Here is a 23,724-nt window from a genome sequence, read left to right on the forward strand (position 1 = left end):
CATGGTCCTGAGTTCGAATCCCAAAGGTAGCAAAAAATTATTTTTCGCAATTCATGCCTTTATACAGTTTATTCATGCGTGTTATACATAAAATTCATGCATTTTTGCTGGTTCGTAATTCTTAAAATAAGGGTGATTTATTGAATAACCGCCCCCTATAAATATATATATATATATATATATATATATATATATATATATATATATATATATAAATATATGTGCATAATTTTGCACACAAATATGCATTGTACTAGGTGATCCGTATGGTGCCTCTCGCCGATGCTCACTGCTTATGCATATAATTGACCACAATTATACATATATGCATAACGTTGCACATAAATATGCATATTTGTATATAACAACATGAATATTTGAATATATATGCATATTTAACATTGCATATTTCGTGAGCGCTGCGAAAAAAATATTAATATTTTCTATTTTACCTCTCTGTGTATTTTGGCTTGAAAGATCTCTGCCACATGTTATGTTTTTAGTGCACTACATAAACACAATTTGAGGTTTATATTTGGATTTATATACTACACATATAAAAAACACATTGTGTTTACACAAAACAGGAAATATTAATTTTGAATATTAAAATAAATATTTTTTATCTGTATTTTTTTTTGCACCATTCGCGAAATATGGAACGTAAATATGGTTATAATTAAATACAAATATACAAGTTATTACATGCATATATGCATGATGTTGCCACATGGATAATTCTTAATTTATTATTTGACAGGTCGCCTTGTGCAATGCATATTTGTGTGCATTGTTATGCATGTATGTGTTCAATCAAATGTATAATTAAGGCGATGAGCAGCGGCAAGAGGCACCTGTTGGGTCGCCTAGTGCAATGTATATTTATGTGCAACGTTATGCATATATGTAGGGATGGCAATCGGGTACGATGGGTACGGATAGTGACTATCCATACCCATACCCACGAACTAAATGGATAGTGATTTTTAACTACAAAACTATCCATGAATATCAAATGGTATCCAAACCCGCCACCCGCGGATACCCGTTACCCGTCGGGTATCCTCGAACTCGCTATTCGGCGCGTATCCGTCACCCGCTATCCGTCGAATACCCGCGAAATAGAATTTAAATATAAATTTATAACAAATTTAATACAAAAAAAAAAATCAACACAAATAACATAGTTCAAATATATTTTAAATCTAAAATGTGGTGGCCCATATCTAATATGTAAATCTAAAGTTCATATTTTAAATATATTTTATGGGTATTTCACGGATATATGACGGATAATTGACAGGTATTTTTCACGGATAATCGGATTTTGCGGGTATGGATAGTAAGTATCCAAACCCATACCCACGAACTAAATAGATAGTGAATTGCAACCACGAAACTATTCGTGGACATCAAATGCCTCTCAAACCCACCCTAATAGGTTCGGGTTTTCGCGGATATCCGTTACCCGCGGGTAGATTGTCATTCCTACATATATGCGTTCAATTATATGCATAATTAAAGGGCTGCGACGAAAGGTACCTGACGGGCCGCCTCGTGTTATGCATATTTGTGTTCGATTATTTGCATAATTAAGGCGGCGACGGTGTGAAAAATAAAAATTCAAACCAGTTTTTTATTTTTTTAATTTCTTAATTTTTTATTCCTATTTTATATCTATGTGTAGTTTGTCTTGTAAGGCCTTGCAAGGCCCTCTTCCATGTATCATGTGCTTAATGCGTCACGTAAACAAAATATGTGGTATAGATTTGGACCTATATACTAAAATAAGAAGAGGATTTACGGGATCCCACCCCAATATAAGGTTGTAAATGAATCAAATATTTTTGCTCGATTCGATAATTTGATTTGAAATTTAGATATTCATATTTAAAATTATTCTATTTGTATTCGATTACTATTATTATTATTATTATTATTATTATTATTATTATTATTATTATTATTATTATTATTATTATTATTATTATTATTATTATTATTATTATTATTATTATTATTATACCCCATAAGTATTTTAATTTTATATTTGTAATGTATTTTGAACTCAATTGTATACGTCTAGTACCTATTAATTCATTTAATTAAACTCTATTTCAATATACAATAACATACATTCATAACCTTAATTCATTTTTTTTATCAATAAAATTTTATTCAAAAAACTCAATGGTACCAGGAGTACCAAAAAACATACATATCATTCATTTAAATATACAATCATACATATCATTCATAACTCTAATTCATTTAAGATTCCTCAATTGAAGAGTGATTAGTTGGGATTCTACTTAAGATTCTTGATTCCAAACAAGATTAGTGAAGATTCGGTTAAGATTCTTCAATTGAAGAGTGATTAGTTGGGATGCTACTTAAGATTCTTGATTCCAAACTAGATTAGTGAAGAGCCTTGTTAAGATTCTTCAATTGAAGAGTGGTTAGTTGGGATTCTACTTAAGATTCTTAATTCCAAACTAGATTAGTGAAGAGTCTTGTTAAGATTCTTCAATTGAAGAGTGATTAGTGAAGATTAGTGAAGAGTCTTGTTATGATTCTTCATTCTTCAATTGAAGAGTGATTAGTTGGGATTCTACTTAAAATTCTTGATTCCAAACTAGATCGATTAATGAAGAGTCTTGTTAAGATTATTCAATTGAAGAGTGATTAGTGAAGATTAGTGAAGAGTCTTGTTAAGATTCTTCAATTGAAGAGTGATTAGTTGAGATTCTACTTAAGATTCTTGATTTCAAACTAGATTAGTGAAGTTTCTTGTTAAGATTATTCAATTGAAGAGTGATTAGTGAGAGTCTTGTTAAGATTCTTCAATTGAAGAGTGATTAGTTGGGAAATGAACGCCGTCGAACGGTGGAGTTTTGCCAAAATTTTACCGGCGGCACGGTGCCACCGCCGCCGGTAATGTTGACCGGATGGCGGGGTGCTATTGCCGGACGTCACCGGCGATCTCCGCCGTAGGTATTTCTGGCCGCAAATTGTGCATTTTTTTGTAGTGTTAGATTTACATAAAATTTCTATTTGATTTCATTTTTCGTCGTTACATTAAAAAGTATATTTTTAACTTTTCTACTAAAAAGAAAGAAGTAGATCTAAAAAATACTATATTATTAAATAGAGGTTTTTTATAAAAAGAAAAAGAAAAAAGCCTTTGAAAGCACAGTAATGCAGACTAGAGGCACGAGACTCGGAAAGGAGCTCGTCAAACAGGAAACAAAGCAATAAGCGATTTAAAAACCATTCAAAAAATCGTCCACCTCCATTTCGTCCGACCAACGGCCTGTGGCGATATTATTCATAACACGCAAACTAGCACTTCCGCTATGATCAATGACGAAGTCCCTCGGCTTCTGACCCATTTCCTCCGCATTTCTGAGGCGGCTTTTTATGCTATCTTCTTGATTCCGTGGAACGCGCGGACGTTCCATACCTTTTGGAGGACGTCCCCGTCGCTTAGGCGGTGCTTGCTCAACAAGCATTTGCATTCCTTGGCTAACCTACGCCTCTAACCGACTGATACGACTATCAATATCTTCTGGAGCAGTAGTGTGCGAGTCTTTGCTTTGCCCACCAAAATCACCATCCAGTTTTTTAGCCTGGTGACCAACCAACTCTCCAGCTTGCTCAGAATTGCGAGCTTCATCCAAATCAGCAGCAGCCGTAACAATCTCAGTCGGATCCCCAGCCGGCGTTTCCATCTCAATTTCCTCTTCCACCTCGTCCTCACTACCAGTCGTCTTATGAAGCTCCTGATCAACCGAAACCAACACCGCTGCCTCCGGCTCGTATAACGCTCTCTCCCTGCAGATTTTCTCTTTCTTTCGGGGGAGAAACCCGTAAAGGTCTTCCAGTAGGCTGCCAACTTTTCCCACGAGCCCTGGGATTTACATCTTTAGACCTCGCTTCCTTCTTAGTGGCATCATTTTTCGACTGATTGGCATGATCTTTGGCTTTGTTTTTGATACATTTGTCCCGGCTATGCCCCGTAATTCTGCATGAAGAACAATAAAGTGGTAACTGTTCATAGTAAAATTCAACATAAATAGAATTATTGTCACACCCGATGGTCATAGAATCTTGAAGAGGAAGAGCCAAATCAACTTCCACAAGAATTCTTGCAAAGTGTCCGACTTCTTTATACACGGACGGACCATCAAACCGAATCGGAAGACCGATGGTTCTGCCTATAGCCGAGAAAACCTCAGGATGCCATAACTCAATCGGCAGATAGTAAAGCCGCACCCAAACTTGACATAGCGAGGAAATCTCTTTGTAGGGATCAAAGAAACGTGTCCATTCTCGGAGCCGAAAAGCGCCCTGCGTCAAATCCCAGCCATTGCGCTGCTTAGCTAACGCCTTATCCGCTGCAGAACTGAAGTTAATAATATAGAAACCCTTGGCCATAGGTGTTAGCGTCCAACTACCTTTAATGCTCCAATGATGTTGGAGTTCTTCCTTAAGACCGAAAGAAGTTCTCGGTTTGTCCCCCTTTCGAAGCAACAGACGCCCAATGAGAGCATGATCAAAAGTTTCCACTTGTTTCTTGTAGAATTCAGAAGGGATATCCAAGTTGTATTTATTGCCAATCTTCTCTGAATTAAAAGCCTCAAACTTGTTGGCCAAGATATCAGGCTTACGGGCTGTACGAGGACGGACCATAGCAGCGTACGACGCCTTGATGTTCCCTTCCGAAGCCGCAACATCAGGCAGTCCCGTAGTCTGTTGCTCAGCGGCGAGAACATGTTGGTCAGAAGCAGAGGTTCCCGCATTGAGAAGAGCACGCGCAGTAGGTAAAGAAATGACATCAACGTTATTTTGATTCTCAGCGGCAGAAATATGTGTTGCTGCAGCCTCCTGCTGCTTAGTGTTCGTTGTAGAAGACCGAAAGTTATTTGAAATAGGAGGGAGGTTGAGTGCCGACCGGTCGGCATAACCTGCCATCGCCGGCACTGCGGCGGAAGCCGCCTTAATGATCTCTACTTCCAGAGCAGCAGCAACAGGCGACTCCAAGCGAGCAGTAGTTTCAGCTGCAAACGCGACGGCGTCGTCGGATGCAGCGATTTTTCAGCGAGCCAATTGCTTCTGCTGCGTGCGTTGAGGCGCTGAGGAGAACAGGCGGGGCGAGCCGCCTAGGGCGGCAGCGCGGTGCAGTCGCGCAGCTGAGGGTCGGCGAGAGACGGAAGTCGCGCAGCGCAAAGAGCTCCGATCTAGATCTGAGTTGCCGCCCAGAGGTGATGCGGGTTTTGGGCACGAGGACGCCGGTCTAACCTCCGACGCGCCTACGAGCTGTGGCCGGCTGGGTTCCGTCCAGCGAGAGCAGCGCTTCTCCCTCCGCTGAAAACGCCTCCCCTCGACGCAGGCTTGGACTCCGGCGTGCTGACTACCAGCGGATTCGTCAGGTGAGGCCGCGCGACGTCGTCGGCGTGGCGGATCTGGCGGCAGCGACGGGCTGACGGGAACGAGAAGGGAGCAGCGGCTGCTGCTGCAAACCCAATTCCCAAACCCTTGCTGCTGGATCGGCGAGCTCTCTCGACGATGAGGCGGAGCGGCGACTGCTGCTGGATCGGCGATGAGGCGGATCGGCGATGAACTGCTGCTGGATCTCTCTCCAGCCTCTCCGCCACGCCGATCCGGACTGGAGGCGCTGCTGGAAGATGAGGCTCTGCTGGTTGTTACTATTCAAAAGAAAAGAAAAATATATATTATACATATTTATACATGATTTAATGAATTGACTTAAGAAAATAATAATTTTAATATGTTTGATCAAGAAAAATTTTAAAAATTATTGTGTATATTGAGTACACAATTAGACTTAACATTTCACAGGTAAGTTAGGGGTAACCAATACAAAATTAGAATGCATAGTTAATAAAAAAATACTCCCTTCGTCCCCAAAATAAGTTCCTCTTTGGGGACGGCACGAGTTTTAAGGAAAAATGGTAAAGTGTATTGATAGTGGAGAAAAATATATTATAATTAGTATTGAGAGTGGTGAAAAGGTGAAAAAGTGTTATAATTAGTATTGGGAGTGGTGAAAAAGTGAAAAGTAAGAATAAATAAAGTATTATTAGTGGTGGGGTAGTTGTCCAAAAATGGAAAGAAAGAAAGAAGAACTTATTTGGGGGACGTCCCAAAAAGGAAAAATAGGAACTTATTTCAGGGACGGAGGGAGTATATCTTATACGTATTAACACTATATATAATATATAAGTTTCGGGAAGAAAATATTATCGTATCATTAATTCGATTATATAAGTTTTGGGAAAATAATACTTACACAAGATTCAATCACACGATTATTTTGAGGAAAAGATATACTCCCTCCGTCCCGTCAAAATTGATGTGTAGTCCTTTTCAGACCGCCTCAACGAAAGTTCATGTGTTTCCCTTATTTAACAAAAATTAGACAATTTAAAACTCTAATAACAAAACTAATTACACCCCTATATTTATTAATCAACTTAATTAATCAATTGGGCTCCCTCACCCATCTCATTTCTACACCAATATCACTTTCTCTCTCTATGGTCTTCGATTAGGGGTGTGCATTCGGTTATATGGTTCGGTTTTTGCTAAAACCAAACCAAACCATATTTTAATTCGGTTTGGAAAAAAAAAACCGAACCGAACCGAATTAACCGAATAAACCGAACCGAATTAACCGAAATTTTCATAGTTAAAACTAAACCGAACCGAAAAACTGAATTAATCCCAAAAAAACCGAAAAAACCGAAATTTTGAAAAAACAAAATAAAAAATTCCGAAAAAAAACAATAAAAACTATTAAATTAAAAAATATTTCAAGTTATATATTATAAAATTATAATTAAAATATTATATATATAAAAATCGAATTAATAAAAAAATCGAAATTTTGAAAAAAAAATAAAAAATTCAGAAAAAAAACAAAAAAAACTATTAAATTAAAAAATATTTGAAGTTAGATATTATAAAATTATAATTAAAATATTATATATATTATATATATATATATATATTATAAATATAATTCGGTTTTTCGGTTTGTTCGGTTTTAAAAATCCGAACCGAACCGAACCGAAAAACTAAAATTTTATGAAAAAATAAATCGAACCGAACCGAAAAACCGAAAAAACCGAACCATATTTTAAAATTTCGGTTTGGATCGGTTCGGTTATTCGGTTTCGGATTTTTTGCTCACCCCTATCTTCGATCAAACCCTCTCCAACTCCCTAACTCATTTCTGCAAAGCAACTGCCCCTCTCTTCCCCAAGTCTCGCCGTCGATGCTCCTCCTCCGGCGAAGCGCTGCCCTTCTAATACTCTGCATATTTTAGTTGGAGGGTTGCTTGGTATTTAGGGGGAGGGGGCGACGAGGTTGTTGGGAATTTGGGGCGGTGGGGGAAGGAAATCCGACGGATTGTGGGGGATTTGGGGGCGGCGGAGTTGCTGGACATTTGGGGCGGTGGAGAGAGGAAGTCCGGCAAGGTTGCTGGGGATTTGGGGGCGACGGGGTTGCTGGGGATTTGGGGATTTGTGAATTAAATTCTGGTTGTGAATTCGACTGATTGTGAATTCACAACCAAAAAATTTTGATTGTGAATTAAATTTTGGTTGTGAATTCACACTCAGTCGAATTCACCACAAAAAAAAATTCTGGTTGTGAATTTGACTAGTTGTGAATTCACAATCAAAAAATTCTAGTTGTGAATTAAATTTTGGTTGTGAATTTAACTGGTTGTGAATTCACAACCAAAAAATTCTAGTTGTGAATTAAATTAAAATTGTGAATTCGACTAGTTGTGAATTAAATTAAAATTGTGAATTCGACTAGTTGTGAATTCAGTCTAATTCACAACCAAATTTTGGTTGTGAATTCGACTGGTTGGGAAATGCGAGATTTTTTAAAGGGGTAGTGTTTAAAGGTAAAATGAAGTGGACATTTTTTTAATTTTTAATGTGAAGGGCATTTTGGTAGCAGTGAACATTTTTTAAGTTTTTTATTTTAGTGGATATTTTTTATTTTTACAATATGAAAGTGGACATTTTACAAATCCACTCACTAAAAAAAATTCATTAAATAAAAAAAGTAAAAATAATCAAATTATAATTTTTAAATTTTTCAGTTAAAAATAATTCATAATTATTAATTATATAGGTACTTAATTATAAATCTATCAAACATACTTAAACTATTAACACTAACTCCTTAAATCTCGTGCTCAAAATAAACGCCTCATCTTCGGTGGAACGGAGAGAATATTTTATACATACTTATACAAGATTTAATCACACAATTTAAGAAAGTAATTATTTTAAGTATGTTTGATCAACAAAAAATTCAAACGTTATTGTGTATGTCGAGTAAACAATTGGATTTAACAATTCAAAGTTAATCTATGGGATAAAGAGTGCACATAGAATACATAGCTGAGGAAAAATATATTTTATACATATTTACCCAAGATTTAATCACACAGTTTAAGAAAGCAATCATTTTAACTATGTTTGACCAACAAAAATTCAAAAATTATTGTGTATATGGAGCACACAATTTGGATTTAACAGTTCATAGTTAATGGGCTAAAGAGTGTAGAAATGAATCATGATCTTGATATCAGGCTTACGTGGCTAATTTGGTGAATAGATGGTGAGCGTAAATGGATTTACATTTGAAAGTTGAAACAATGTAGGGAAGAAACTTTGTCGTTCATGGAGTTGAGTTTTGATAGTTTGATAGTACAAAAGTTTGTTGAATACAATGATAATTAAGAATACAACTTGAGAAATACAAAATATATATATATCTTGTTCCGACATTAATCGGTAATAATTAGTATTGTATATGGATGGCTTGTGCTCTATCGTACTATTATATATTATTGTGTGTGATTCAAACTAGGATTTGTCTCCATTTTCTGATGAAAATGATACCCAAAGTGAAGAACATGATCAAAAGAGCCATAAGAGTCGAAAACAAGAAAAGAATAAGAATGATTATCACTCTGATAATAAATGTAGAAATAGGTCAAAGAAGAAATTAATCTAAGAGTTGAAGATGAAACTATTCATCAAAATTTTGGGGGCTAAGATTGCGTCAAAAGAAAAATGAGACTAAAGGATAAAACAGTCTATAATCTATATAAATATTTTTAATGTTTTAACCACAGAGAATAAACTGTTGGTTATGAATAGAATCACCCTTAATCTAAACTGTTGTGACTTGTTATCAAACAATACAAGACCAACAGTAATTAGCAACCATAATACCATATGCGAGCTTCCAGGATCATCAAACCAAAGTAAGGAAACATCTTATATTAGAAAATTTTGAATAATTGTAGAATGTAAACACACAATCCCATAATAATATATATATCTCAGAAGGCAGCAGAGAACTGGAAAATTCGAATCTATATACTAAGTATTGCTATAAGTATTATCCTTAATCAAGATCTGCGGCTTTGCCTCTTCTTGGCTGCTTCTAGTGTAACTTTGAACTTGTGCAATGAAGCTGCTACTTGCATCATGTTGATTCTCTCATCGGGTGAAAAGGCCAAACATTTCATCACCAAATCAAAAACAGACGACACACATTGCTCCATTGCAGAGAAATGTGGATCTTGTCTTGATAGCAAACCAGGCGCCACAACTCCACTCATCCTATTTTCTTGTAATGCTTTCCCCACCCACTCCTTTATGCCCATTTCTGCGCTGAACATATCATCTGTTGGCTTTTTACTCGTAAAAATCTCTAACAACAATATCCCATAGCTATATACATCCCCTTGTGTGGATACTTTTCCTTCTGATCCGTACTCTAATCGCATCACACATGTTTATCAAAATAAAAATTCAATAATTATTATCTACAACAAGAAAGCAAACTTATATATATTGAAATGGTTACCTGGTGCTGCATAGCCGATAGTTGCCATGGTTATAGTATGAGCGACAGCTTCCCTATCCTCAAAAAGCTTAGAAATGCCAAAATCGCCAACATGAGCAGTCATATCTTCATCAAGCAGCACATTGTTGGGCTTTATATCACAATGCACAATGGTAAACGTGTGATTGTGGTGAAGATATTCCAAGGCCAACGCGACGTCTATGGCAATGCCCAACCTCTGCATCAGATCCAAAACATACACATCAGAATGCAGCCATTTGTCCAGACTCCCATTAGGCATGTAAGCAAGAATCAAGGCCTTGAAGTGCTCGTTGCTGCAACAGCCGAGTATCTTGATCAAGTTCCTGTGTCGAATGGTGCTCAGTATCCGGCTCTCCGTGTCAAAGCTCTTGAGCGCTCCTTCCAGTTCCAAGTTGAACACTTTGACTGCTACCACATCTGTTTCATTACTAAGCATTGCTTTGAACACTGAGCCGAAGCTCCCTCTTCCCAGTAGGTTTATCTCACTAAACGAGCTCGTCCCCTGCGTGAGTTCTCTCTCTGAGACAATCTTCCACGACACTCCCACAGATGAAACATCAGCAGAAGCTGGAGTATTTTTTTGTCTGCGTCTCTTTAGCAGGAAAACTAGGATGAGCACTAAAATCACAGCTGCAATGAAGGGTGGCACAACATATTTCATTATCAGAGCAACTGTTTCCGATCTTGATCTTCCACGATTTCTCGGACAAGGTGGCACTTGAAATCTTGCAGCGCCGCATAGACCAGAGTTCTGAACAAAAGATTCAAAACTAAAGTTGGCGAAGCAACCCCCATCTGGAATCTTTCCTTGCAATTTGTTGTAAGAAACATTGAAAGATTCGAGACCCAGATTTTTCAGAGATTCGGGTATCACGCCAGAGAGATTATTATTGGATAGATCCAGATTCCTCAAGCCTCTGACCTTCCCCAAAGATTCAGGGATGGATCCATTCAACATATTATTTGACAAAAACAAGAACTCGAGTGATTCACAACCATCAATCGTGTTTGGAACGTTTGCTGAGAACTTGTTAGAAGACAAGTCTAGGTAGTTGATACCCGTCAAGCTTCCGATTTGATCAGGAAGTTGACCGCTCAGATAGTTTGATGACAAGTCGAGAACTATGAGCCCTGGAAGATTGAAGAAGTTGAAAGGAAGTGTGGAATTCAGCTTGTTTGAGGCAAAAGAGAGTGTTTGAAGGGATTTAAGTCCACCAAAACATTCAGGTATTGAACTTGTGAGCATATTACCACTCAAATATAAGTCTACCAAATTACTGATTCTGCAAAGATGATGAGGAATATATCCTTGCAGCTGGTTACCATAAAGATATAATGTTCCAAGTTGCTTAAGTTTTCCAATTGTGGTCGGGATTGATCCTGTGAATTGATTCCCAGATAAATCCAAACTTTGCAAACTGCTTAAGTTTCCAATTTCAGAAGGAATAACCCCTCTAATGTCGCAGTTAGATGCTGAAAAAGTGACAAGAGAAGTAGATAAATTCCCAACGGAAGATGGGAGGATACCATTCATCACTGAATTGTTTGATATTTCCAATATCTCCAAATCGCGACAGTTAGTCAATGAAGAGAAAAATGTGAGTTGTTGATTGGGAGATTCAGTTGCTGTCAAATTATTTTCCCAGAGGCGAAGGTATCGCAGATGTCTTAGATTACCCAAGTCGGGGATGGAGCCAGTGAATGAGTTTCTGTTCAATTCCAACATAATAAGCTGAGAAGCGTTGGTGATGGAGGTTGGAATTTTGCCGGTGAGTTTGTTAAAAAATAAAGAAAGATTCACAAGTGAGAGCCCCATGTTTGAAGGAAGGCTACCGGAAAACTGATTCTGCTGAAGAGAGAGTTCCATCAAACTTGATAAATTGAATATGGAAGAAGGGATGGAACCAAACAAGAAATCGTTGAACGACGCCGTTAAGGACTCGAGGCCTGCTAGATTACCAAGCTCTTCCGGCAATTCACCTACCGTAAAAATACCCATCAAAACATTTTTTTTAAAAACTCAAACGGAACAATACCCATCAAAACATTAATTTGAGTATTTGGACAACATGCTTTATCAGATATTTGGTGTTTATGCACTTATCCTTAAAATATACTTCCAATTTATGATATGGAACGTCCACAAAAAATATTTTTATGTAATTTATAAACACTACCCACAATATATTTATACAAAATACAAACATAAAAAATGTTTTAGGTACAAAATATAAATTATCTATTATATTTCTATTATATATTTTAAGGATAATTTTATAAATAAATTATTATGTATTTATAAGAATACGTTAATTAAATATTACACTAAATCTATTTGATATATATATAAAAATTCATATATGCATAGCGTTGTACATAGGGCGGAGCTAGGGGTGGGCAGAGGGGTCACTGAACCCCCCTCGGGATTTTTAGAAATAATATGGGTATTTTCGTAATTTTATAAATATATTAAAAATAAAAAATACTTTGTGATTTTATCTCCATGATTACCATGTTGAGCTATTTTATACTGTAATTGATATGTAAACTTTCGAGTTGAATAAACGTTTTGAAGAAGTGAACTCATAATTAATTTATGCATATCATACTTGGATTTGAATCATAGAGATTTATTTTTTGAATGTGTTATTGAAAGTTACTTTGTCTTACAAAGTTTTACCCATCTTAATTTTTTGAAGTTATTTTGTATGAACTTGAAAGTCAATTTGAAATGTCTCTTTTGTAATTTAAATGACATTATAATTGTGTTAATGATAATTATTTTTTTAATTTAATTTATTTTTTATTTAATTATTATTTTTATTGAAAAAAAGGTTAGGCCCCTTGAATCGAAAGTCTAGCTCTGTCACTGGCTGCACACAACTATGCAAAACACTAGGCGACCCGTCAAGTGTCTCTTGCCGCTGCTGACCGCCTTAATTATGCATATAATTGAACATAAATATCATATATATATATATATATATATATATATATATATATATATATATATATATATATAGGGGAGGGCTAGAATAAAAACACTCTTAAGTGTATAAAATATAAATGATTTTCAGCCCTTAGATCATCAAGATCTACGTTTGATTCGTAACCCTGTTGGATGAATTCGTGGTCCAGGGTTCGAATCCCAAAGGTAGCAAAAAATTATTTTTCATAATTCGTAACTATGTTTGATGAATTCGTAACCTTGTTGGATAAAATTCGTACATTAAAAAACGTTTATATTTATATTTTAAGAAGTGTTTTTACCGTAGCCCTCCCCTATATATATATATATAGGGGTGGGCTAGAATAAAAACACTCTTAAGTGTATAAAATATAAACGTTTTTTAATGTACGAATTTTATCCAACAGGGTTACGAATTCATCCAACATGGTTACGAATTGCGAAAAATAAATTTTTGTTACCTTTGGGATTCGAACTCAGGACCACGAATTCATCCAACAGGGTTACAAATCAACCGTAGATCTTGATGATCTAAGGGCTGAAAATCATTTATATTTTATACAATTAAGAGTGTTTTTATTCTAGCCCTCCCCTATATATATATATATATATATATATATAGATAGAGAGAGAGAGAGAGAGAAGAGTTTTATGGAGAAGCAAATATTTGCCAAGAAAAGAGAAGCAATATCAGTCATTGATCTTATTTAATCTGACGCCTGAGATTGATTCGCGCCATGTTCAACGGGAATTTGTGTTGAACATGAACAGCCATCGAACCCCCCATCCCCAAAAGTTCAGGACATGTTCAACTGCTTCTCTATTTTTCTACTGATATGTTCATGACATGTTCAATGCTTCTCTATTTTCTATTTTTTTTTTTTGCTTCTTCATAGAAACTAACCCTATATATATATATATATATATATATATATATATATATATATATATATATATATATATATATATAAAGGGGTGGGTTACCGTGAGAGCACATCTTAAAATAAAAAGTAAGAGCAATTTTCAATGTATGAATTTTATGTAGAATACGTATGGATTCGTTGTATAAATGTATGAATTGAGAAAAATAAATTTTTGCTACCTTTGATATTCGAACTCAGGACCATAAATCCATCCAACAGGATTACGAATCAACAGTAGATCTTGATGATCTAAGGGCTGAAAATTATTCTTATATTATATCTTAAGAAATGCTCTTATTTTAGCTCTTCCCTATATTTATATATATATGTATGTATATATATATATGTATATATATACACACATATGTGCATAATTTTGCACACAAATATGCATTGTACTAGGTGATCCGTATGGTGCCTCTCGCCGATGCTCACCGCTTATGCATATAATTGACCACAATTATACATATATATAAACACATATATGCATAACGTTGCACATAAATATGCATATCTGTATATAACAACATGAATATTTGAATATATGCATATTTAACATTGCATATTTCGTGAGCGCTGCGAAAAAAATATTAATATCCAAAATTAATATTTTCTATTTTACCTCTCTGTGTATTTTGGCTTGAAAGATCTCTGCCACATGTTATGTTTTTAGTGCACTACATAAACACAATCTGACGTTCATATTTGGATTTATATACTACACATATAAAAAACACATTGTGTTTACACAAAACAGGAAATATTAATTTTGAATATTAAAATAAATATTGTTTTATCTGTATTATTTTTTTGGCACCATTCGCGAAATATGGAACGTAAATATGGTTATAATTAAATACAAATATACAAGTTATTACATGCATATATGCATGATGTTGCCACATGGATAATTCTTAATTTATTATTTGACAGGTCGCCTATTGCAATGCATATTTGTGTGCATTGTTATGCATATATGTGTTCAATTAAATGTATAATTAAGGCGATGAGCAGCGGCAAGAGGCACCTGTTGGGTCGCCTAGTGCAATTTATATTTGTGTGCAACGTTATGCATATATGCGTTCAATTATATGCATAATTAAAGGGCTGCGACGAAAGGTACCTGACGGGTCACCTCGTGTTATGCATATTTGTGTTCGATTATTTGCATAATTAAGGCGGTGACGGTGTGTGAAAAATAAAAATTCAGACCAGTTTTTAATTTTTTTAATTTTTTATTCCTATTTTATATCTATGTGTATTTTGTCTTATAAGGCCTTGCAAGGCCCTCTTCCATGAATCATGTACTTAATGTGTCACGTAAACAAAATGTGTGGTATAGATTTGGACCTATCTACTAAAATAAGAAGAGGATTTACGGGATCCCACCCCTATATAAGGTTGTAAATGAATCAAATATTTTTGCTCGATTCGATAATTTGATTTGAAATTTAGATATTCATATTTAAAATTATTCTATTTGTATTCGATTACAAATATTCGATTATTATTATTATTATTATTATTATTATTATTATTATTATTATTATTATTATTAGTATTATTATTATTATTATTATTATTATTATTATTATTATTATTATTAATCTAGATTATACCCCATAAGTATTTTAATTTTATATTTGTAATGTATTTTAAACTCAATTGTATACGTCTAGTACCTATTAATTCATTTAAACTCTATTTCAATATACAATATCATACATTCATAACCTTAATTCATTTTTTTTATTAATAAAATTTTATTCAAAAAACTCAATGGTACCAGGAGTACCAAAAAACATACATATCATTCATTTAAATATACAATATCATACATATCATTCATAACTCTAATTCATTTAAGATTTTTCAATTGAAGAGTGATTAATTAGTTGGGATTCTACTTAAGATTCTTGATTCCAAACAAGATTAGTGAAGATTCGGTTAAGATTCTTCGATTGAAGAGTAATTAGTTGGGATACTACTTAAGATTTTTGATTCCAAACTGAATTAGTGAAGAGTCTTGTTAAGATTCTTCAATTGAAGAGTGGTTAGTTGGGATTCTACTTAAGATTCTTGATTCCAAACTAGATTAGTGAAGATTCTTGTTAAGATTCTTCAATTGAAGAGTGATTAGTTGGGATTCTACTTAAGATTCTTAATTCCAAACTAGATTATTGAAGAGTCTTGTTAAGATTCTTCAATTGAAGAGTGATTAATGAAGATTAGTGAAGAGTCTCTTGTTATGATTCTTCAATTGAAGAGTGATTAGTTAGTATTCTACTTAAGATTCTTGATTCCAAACTAGATTAGTGAAGATTAATTCTTGTTAAGATTCTTCAATTGAAGAGTGATTAGTTGGGATTCTACTTAAGATTCTTGATTCCAAACTAGATTAGTGAAGAGTATTGTTAAGATTATTCAATTGAAGAGTATTGTTAAGATTATTCAATTGAAGAATGATTAGTGAAGATTAGTGAAGAGTCTTGTTAAGCTTCTTCAATTGAAGAGTGATTAGTTGAGATTCTACTTAAGATTCTTGATTCCAAACTAGATTAGTGAAGTTTCTTGTTAAGATTATTCAATTGAAGAGTGATTAGTGAGAGTCTTGTTAAGATTCTTCAATTGAAGAGTGATTAGTTGGGAAATGAACGCCGTCGAACGGTGGAGTTTTGCCAAAATTTTACCGGCGGCACAGTGCCACCGCCGCCGGTAATGTTGACCGGATGGCGGGGTGCTATTGCCGGACGTCACCGGCGATCTCCGTCGCAGGTATTTCTGACCGCAAATTGTGCGTTTTTTTATAGTGTTAGATTTACATAAAATTTCTATTTGATTTCATTTTTCATCGTTACATTAAAAAATATATTTTTAACTTTTCTACTAAAAAGAAAGAAGTAGATCTAAAAAATACTATAACAGTATAACAATTCATTAAATTACATAAAAAATTATGATTTTATCTTCCATCACTGCATTAATTAAAACTCTAACTTTGGCTTTCTATATTGAGACAATATCTCACTCTAGCGTTTCTCATATAGAGAATGGAAATTATAGCAATGTAAATAAAAATATAAAAATAGTAGCCATTTTTTTATTAATATGTGCTTACACGATTTATACGGATATTTATTTAATCAAAATTTGTGTAACAATATTATTTTTAGGCATGTGTAACAATGTTATTTACTGTATTACACAATCAAACTATGTAAATAACATTGTTACACAAATTTTAGTTTCACATAAAATTCATGTAATATAGCTACTATTTTTATATTTTTATTTAGGGCAAATAGCACCAAAATCCTTATACTTTCCCCGAATTCGCATTTTTTCCCTGACTTTAAAAATTCGCGTTAGAATCCTTGACCGGTGATTAAGTTCGCAATTTTCCCTTAATTAATTTTCCGGCGACTAACTCCAATGACGTGTCACTTATGTGGCATAATTTTGCTGAGTCATTAAACTAAAATTGCTTAGTCACGTAATATAGCAAAAACGTCGTCGTTTGGCTACAGAAGAGTCACTCACACTGCAGAAACAAAACCCAAAGCCCCTTCTTCTCCGTTCAATTCGTCGTCGATTCTGCGATTTAATTTTCCGTCGCGATGGAAGAAGGCGAAGGAAGCTCGGAAATGGAGTACACTAACATCGACGCTCTCGACTGCTCCACCATTTTCCACCTCGCCACCGACATCGTCGGTTTCATTCTCTTCATGCACCAGCAGATCCCCTCGTAATGCCAACAAACTTCTCCACAAATTTCAGCAAATCCAACCCTAATCCTATTCTTTTTTCATGGATATTGTTGTTTTGGCAGATTACTCCAGGACATCACGCTCGAATTCGATGAACTACAGTCCGAATTCAAGGAATTGGTGATTAAATTTAGAGAACTCATGAATAAGAACCCTAATTATTGTACCAAATAAATTTTCCCCTAAATTTCTATGTGGGATTGACATTTAAAACCCGAAAATAGGCAAAACGACGACGTTTTACATTACTCACTAAAACTACGTCGCTTAATACGCCGGATTTTAAGCCTACGTGGATTTCCGGTCATTTTTATATATCGCCGGTCATTTTTTAGGGAGAAACGCGAACGGGATTAAAAGTCAAGGATTCTAACGCGAATTTTTAAAGTCAGGGGAAATATGCGAATTCGGGGAAAGTATGGGGATTTTGGTGCTATTTGCCCTTTTATTTATATAGCTATAATTTACTACTATTATATGCTTTTGTCTAGAATAGGCATTGTCTCTTTATATATTAACTATATATAGTGAAACTTATCATAATCATTGATGTGTGTGATTTAGTTATCTATTTTCGTGTCGTTTGCCGTTGATTTTTCCTTGATATTATCCAAGATGTTGGTATTTGGCGCAGGAATTAGATGGATTGGAAATGGATGCTAATAGATGTCGAGAGATGGTAGAAGTCGAGTTTTTGGATGAAGTTCGTGTGAATTTTGAAGATATTTGGAGATTGAGCTTGAAATTAATTGTTTAAAATTTATTTAAGTCCTTAAACTCTTGTTTATGTTAATTTGGGACTTATTTTTGGAAAGGGCTGATAAGCCCATTATTTGGCGTAGGGCGGCTGAAAGAGATTGAAGGAATTGATTTCCTTATAAATCTAATAGATGCAACCGCCACTTAAGAACAACACATTACTTTAGTATTATTTTAGCTTTTAGTTTTAAGGTGAATTTTTTGGAGACTTGGTGGATACTAATTTTGAGAATTGCAAAATTGGAGAATTGAAGTTGACTCTCACTTTAATCAAGCACGGCAGACGTGATTTCTTTTCTTCAAAATTAGAGTTGGTTTGCTTTTTAATTCGATTATTTTCGTGCAGAACCGATCACCTACTCACTGTGGGCAAATATAATGTGCCCACCACTGATGTGGCAATTGTAATTAGAGTAAGATAATTTTAATTAGAGAAAGATTTATTAATTCTCCTTCCTAAATAACATTGCCACATCAGTGGTGGGCATGTTATTCTTGCCCACGGTGGGCATATTAATTCATGATTGCTTGTTATTTATTTTATGTTTGCTTCAATTTATTTTATTGTTCTTAATTTAATTATGAGTAGCTAAATTTTTAATTCGACGAGAATAATGAAATGCTAATTTATCAACCTGTGAGACCTAATTGATTTTAAAATTGGTTTCGATGAATTCCTTGTGTTTAAAGATAATTTTGATTTTATTTAAGCCTGATCAACTTAGATTTAATTGGATTACAGTCAATGAGCACCTCCAATCCGTAATTGTTGGAATAGGGATGATTAGTGATAAAACTACCGTGCTCGTAGTAAGAATAAATTGGTGGATTGATTATTACTAACATATCTAGGATAATTGGTCTAAACTGGGTTTCTTTCTCTTAATGCTATTAGAATATTAAATCTAGGTCTGACGTCTCCAGTTAGGTTATATTTTAATAAGAGAAATAGGCAGGTCTGACGTCTCCAGTTGTTTATCGACATAGTAAGTAGGAATTGGGGTATGTCAGTGCGTATCACGGTATCCCATAATGGGTTGGTTGATAGGGATTAATTCATCTTTGCGTCGATGATCAGATATTTGAATTAGTGTGGATTTATTCAAGCCGAGTTACTTTTCATTATTATTTTCTAGAGTATTTTATTTGATTTAATTTGCTTTTTTTAGTTGATAATTATTTTCTCAAAATTAAGGCGCGGTGGCTACACCAAACTAGGTCTTTAGGGAATTGAATGATTTTACCTACTTTCTGTGGTTCGACCCTGCTTATCATTATACTCACTTAATTCTTGATAGTATTGCAGGAATTATTTGGTGGATACGACGTCCACCAATCATTCAACTTTAACAATTAATTAATGTGAAGTTCATGAATTGTGTGTAATGCACATATTCTTGCTAGTTATCTCGCTTAGACGAGTACTCTTTTTCCTGTTTATGATTTTGCCCTATGAGTTTTCTATAAAGAGGTTTTAACGAGGCTCGCCCCTTAGTCTGATCTTTTTGTGCTTTCAAGGGTTTTAGATTTTTTTTTTTATATATACAACCACATTTATATATCCACTATGATGAATCTCTTTATCCACTTTAACATTATCTTTAGAGTGAGACTCTTTTTAATTGCACTTATTAATCATTTTTATTAAAATTTGTGTAACTCCACATATATGGTATATTTTTTTAAAACAGAGGATGTATATATTTTATGGCGTGAAGTTTGTTCCAAAATTGTTTAGCTTTCATAAAATGCAAACCAAAATAGAAAAAGCATGTGAAACGAAGAGTAAATGTCGTATATTTTTTTTTCTCCTTTGCTTTAGCTTTTATAAAATGACACCATTTTGGATGAGGTGGAATAAATAAAAGTCCACCTCATTGGTGTGTGCCAATGTAGCATTTCGGTTCCGAAAATTCGTTCCTATGTCATCAGCTTTTTGGAGATTCAAATGAAATCAAGCTAAGGGTTGTTTTTGTATTTTTGGAAGTGAAGTCATTTTTGAAGCACACATTGAACGTCATCAAGGCATAGAGTATAAGAATTATTTCAAAATACAAGAAATTGTCACTTTAATTACGAAGATGTCATGTAATAAGTTAATAATGTACAACTTTAGAAACATACCCGTCAACTTATTGGAAGCAAGATCCAGCTTTACTAGTGAAGTGAGGTTTCCGATTTGCTTTGGTATGTAACCTAAATTATGATACTGACAAAGTTAAACATAAAATTTTATAAAATGATGAAACTATTTGAAAGATGGAATACAGTGAAATTTGAGATTCAAGATTAATTGAGAAAATATATTTAACAGATATTGAGTCGTCGGTATGTGAATTTAATTAAGGTATAGTTTTATTCATAATTTAGATTATGGAAATTAGAACCAAATTAGGACTAAAATTAACAAAATTCGAATTGGGCTGAGAAAGGGATTTCTTTTTTATTTCTAATTTTTCTTTTTTCATAAAAACTCGCAGCTGTTAAACTCCGTATATGTGGAAAGTGATTTCTATAGCACTAAGAAGAGTGTATTAAAAGTTTTAGTTATTGTGGGATCGAAGCAGTGATTATATACCTGTCAATTTGTTTTCATAAAGCAGCAGATGATTCAAGGATGTAAGATGTCCAATCTCCTTTGGTATGCCACCTGTCAGTTTGTCATAGGATAGCAGTAGTGCAGTGCAATTAATTACACCAGTATGTCACAAACAATTTAAATAATGTTTTCGCCGTCAAAATATATAATCGGTCAATCTCTATCGGGTTACGGATTATTCGAGTGCGGGCCAATCAGATTGAAAATTATTTTGAATAAGAAATTTTAACTCTAATCCTAAATGTTCGGATTTCGGGCTAGCCTATCGAACGAGTCGAGCTCAAAAATTTTATTTTAAAAAATTAACTAATACTTCATCCGTCCACGAAATGAATATCCATTTGTGGACGGCACGGGTTTTAAGAAATGTATGAAGTGTAGTTTGAATAGTTTAAGGGTCCCACTTTTTGAGTGTATTAATTAAAGTGATGTGTGGGGTACACTTACCAAAAAGGGAAATGAGTACTCATTCCGTGGACAGACGAAAAATGAAATATGAGTACTCATTTCGTGGACGGATGGAGTATATTTTTGTTGATAATATTATATTTGTAATAAATAAATACACGCATAAATAAGTAACATTTCAACATCGACTTGCATAATAACTAATATGCAAGTCTTAGAGATATAAAGATGCGATATTTTTATTAAATAAGTATCATTTTTCAATTTTTATATCTAAATATTTTATTTTATGTATTAGATTAAGTATACAGAGAAGCGAAATCATGAGTATAACTTTTTATATTTAATTTTTAACATTGAATCAATATACATTTCACAAATTTTTGGAAAAAATATCTTATTATACTAATTATCATGAGCAAAGTAATGAAGTTGAAAATCAAATAACGAGAAAATTTTCATAAAATCAAGTGAACACGTTATATTCGGGTCAGTCCTATTGGGTTTTGAGTTAATCGGACCGGCCACAGATTTCCGGCTGGATTGACATCCCAACTTATTATAACAAAGAAGTGAGATAAAATGGAATGTTTAATATCACGAAATTGTGAAGGAGTAAATAGATATATAGTCCAAGTTGTTGAAGGCACCTGCTAAGTTGTTGCTGTATAGATGCAACTCTTGGAGGTTGGGTAAAGTGTCCAAATTCGTGGGGATGCTTCCAGAGAGATTGTTGCTGAAGAGGTACATGGATTCCAACGAGGAAATGTTGAAGATAGAAGGCGGAATATTTCCTATCATGGAAAATTAATTAATATGAATAAAGGTAGCTCTTTGTAGATATATAGAGTAATTAATTTAATTAATTACCTTGGAGATGGTTTTGATATAGAGATAAAAGCGTAAGCATGCTCAAATTCCCAATTTGAGTTGGTATGCCGCCACTGAACTGGTTGATCGACAAGCTCAGCTCCTCCAGCTCTGTGCATTGGTAGACTCTGGTCGGAATATTCCCATGAATTTGATTCTCTCTGAGAAACAATCTCTTCAGTTTGGGAGAATCAATACTGCATATATCACTTGGGAGCTGGCCTGATAGCTTGTTAGATCTGAGATCAATCTCTTCCAATGCAGACATGTTTGTAAAGATAGCTGTCGGTATCTCTCCACTGAGGTTGTTAAACGCCGCGTTTATTCCCTTCAAACGCCGCAGTTTAGAGAGCTGAGTGGGTAAGCTGCCCGAGAAATTGTTGGAGCTGACGTCCAAGGAGCGGAGAAACGTTAGGTTTCCGAGATGCGGAGCGAGGTTTCCCCAGAGCGCCAGCCCAGAGAGATTGAGGGCTGTGACCCTCCGGTGTTTGGCGCCGCACGACACGCCCGCCCACTCACACACGGAACTACTACTGTTGCTCACCCAGCTCTTGCTCAACACACCGTTTGTGTCTACAGTGATGGCATTTTTGAAAGCGAGTAGAGCATCTTCATCACTGCTCAAATCGAATGCCCGTGAGGACAAGATGTTTGAAATTAAAAGCACAAGTTTAAAAGAAATTAACAAAGAGGTGCCCATGCCCATGGACTGCAATTTAGTTTTCTTAATGCATTAACAAGCCGTCGATCGAGCCTAATTTATACTACTAGCTACTAGTTAGTGAGAGCTAATATGTGAAGTCTTCAAGCTCAAGAATGAAGTAATTAAACAAAGAAAAGCCATCCACACATTTTGTCTTCATTTTCAAGTTGAAATCATCTCTATCAAAATTAATCTCCTTGCTCAACTTGAGGGAACCAGGATTTCTGGAAGTCTTGATTTTCAATTAAGTTGACCGTATCAATCAAGATTTTTCTTGCTCAACTTAATAATTAATTAAGGATTACTGGTGACGACCTCGTTTGGTTTTCAGCAAATGATTATGTAGGATAATTTGTAATCAATGACAGATTATTAATATTGAGTTGGTGTTTGCTATCATGGCTAAATACAGAATATTCTGGTTTAAGTTAATCCTAGGGGGAGGTGGTATTATTAATCCAAGAATTCTGGATTAATAATACTGGGTCGTGGGATTAAACCGGGTCATCCACATTATTAATAAATAATACCAAACACTAGACTGATCTGTACTAAATTAGCTAATACAATGTATTAGCCAATATCAAACACGTTAATATATCGTGTATTAAGCTTAATTTCATGTCCTTATACGATTTATCAATGCTATATCTTCAATCAATTCTGATATTTTATTGTCTTCGTGTGTGCATCTCTGCATTGTGTTCTTGGAAGATTGACATATGACAATACTAAGAAAACATTTATTTTGCATGATTGAGAAGACGCACGATTGACTATTT

General features: G+C 34.6%; 1 protein-coding gene across 1 annotated transcript; it reads right to left on the reverse strand.

Annotated features, from left to right (window-relative positions):
* Window positions 1-9,374: 9,374 nt before the first annotated feature.
* LOC131006990 (probable LRR receptor-like serine/threonine-protein kinase At3g47570) lies at window positions 9,375-23,011 on the reverse strand. The gene is made up of 5 exons (XM_057934141.1): window positions 22,240-23,011; window positions 22,020-22,163; window positions 20,487-20,558; window positions 9,925-11,925; window positions 9,375-9,834 (listed from the first exon to the last, which is right to left on the reverse strand). Exons 1-5 carry the CDS (start codon window positions 22,943-22,945, stop codon window positions 9,464-9,466), a joined length of 3,294 nt encoding a protein of 1,097 aa, XP_057790124.1. The 5' UTR covers window positions 22,946-23,011; the 3' UTR covers window positions 9,375-9,463.
* Between the last annotated feature and the right edge of the window lie 713 nt (window positions 23,012-23,724).

Source organism: Salvia miltiorrhiza, chromosome 1, assembly GCF_028751815.1.
Source record: "Salvia miltiorrhiza cultivar Shanhuang (shh) chromosome 1, IMPLAD_Smil_shh, whole genome shotgun sequence".
NCBI classification, from domain to species: Eukaryota; Viridiplantae; Streptophyta; class Magnoliopsida; order Lamiales; family Lamiaceae; genus Salvia; species Salvia miltiorrhiza.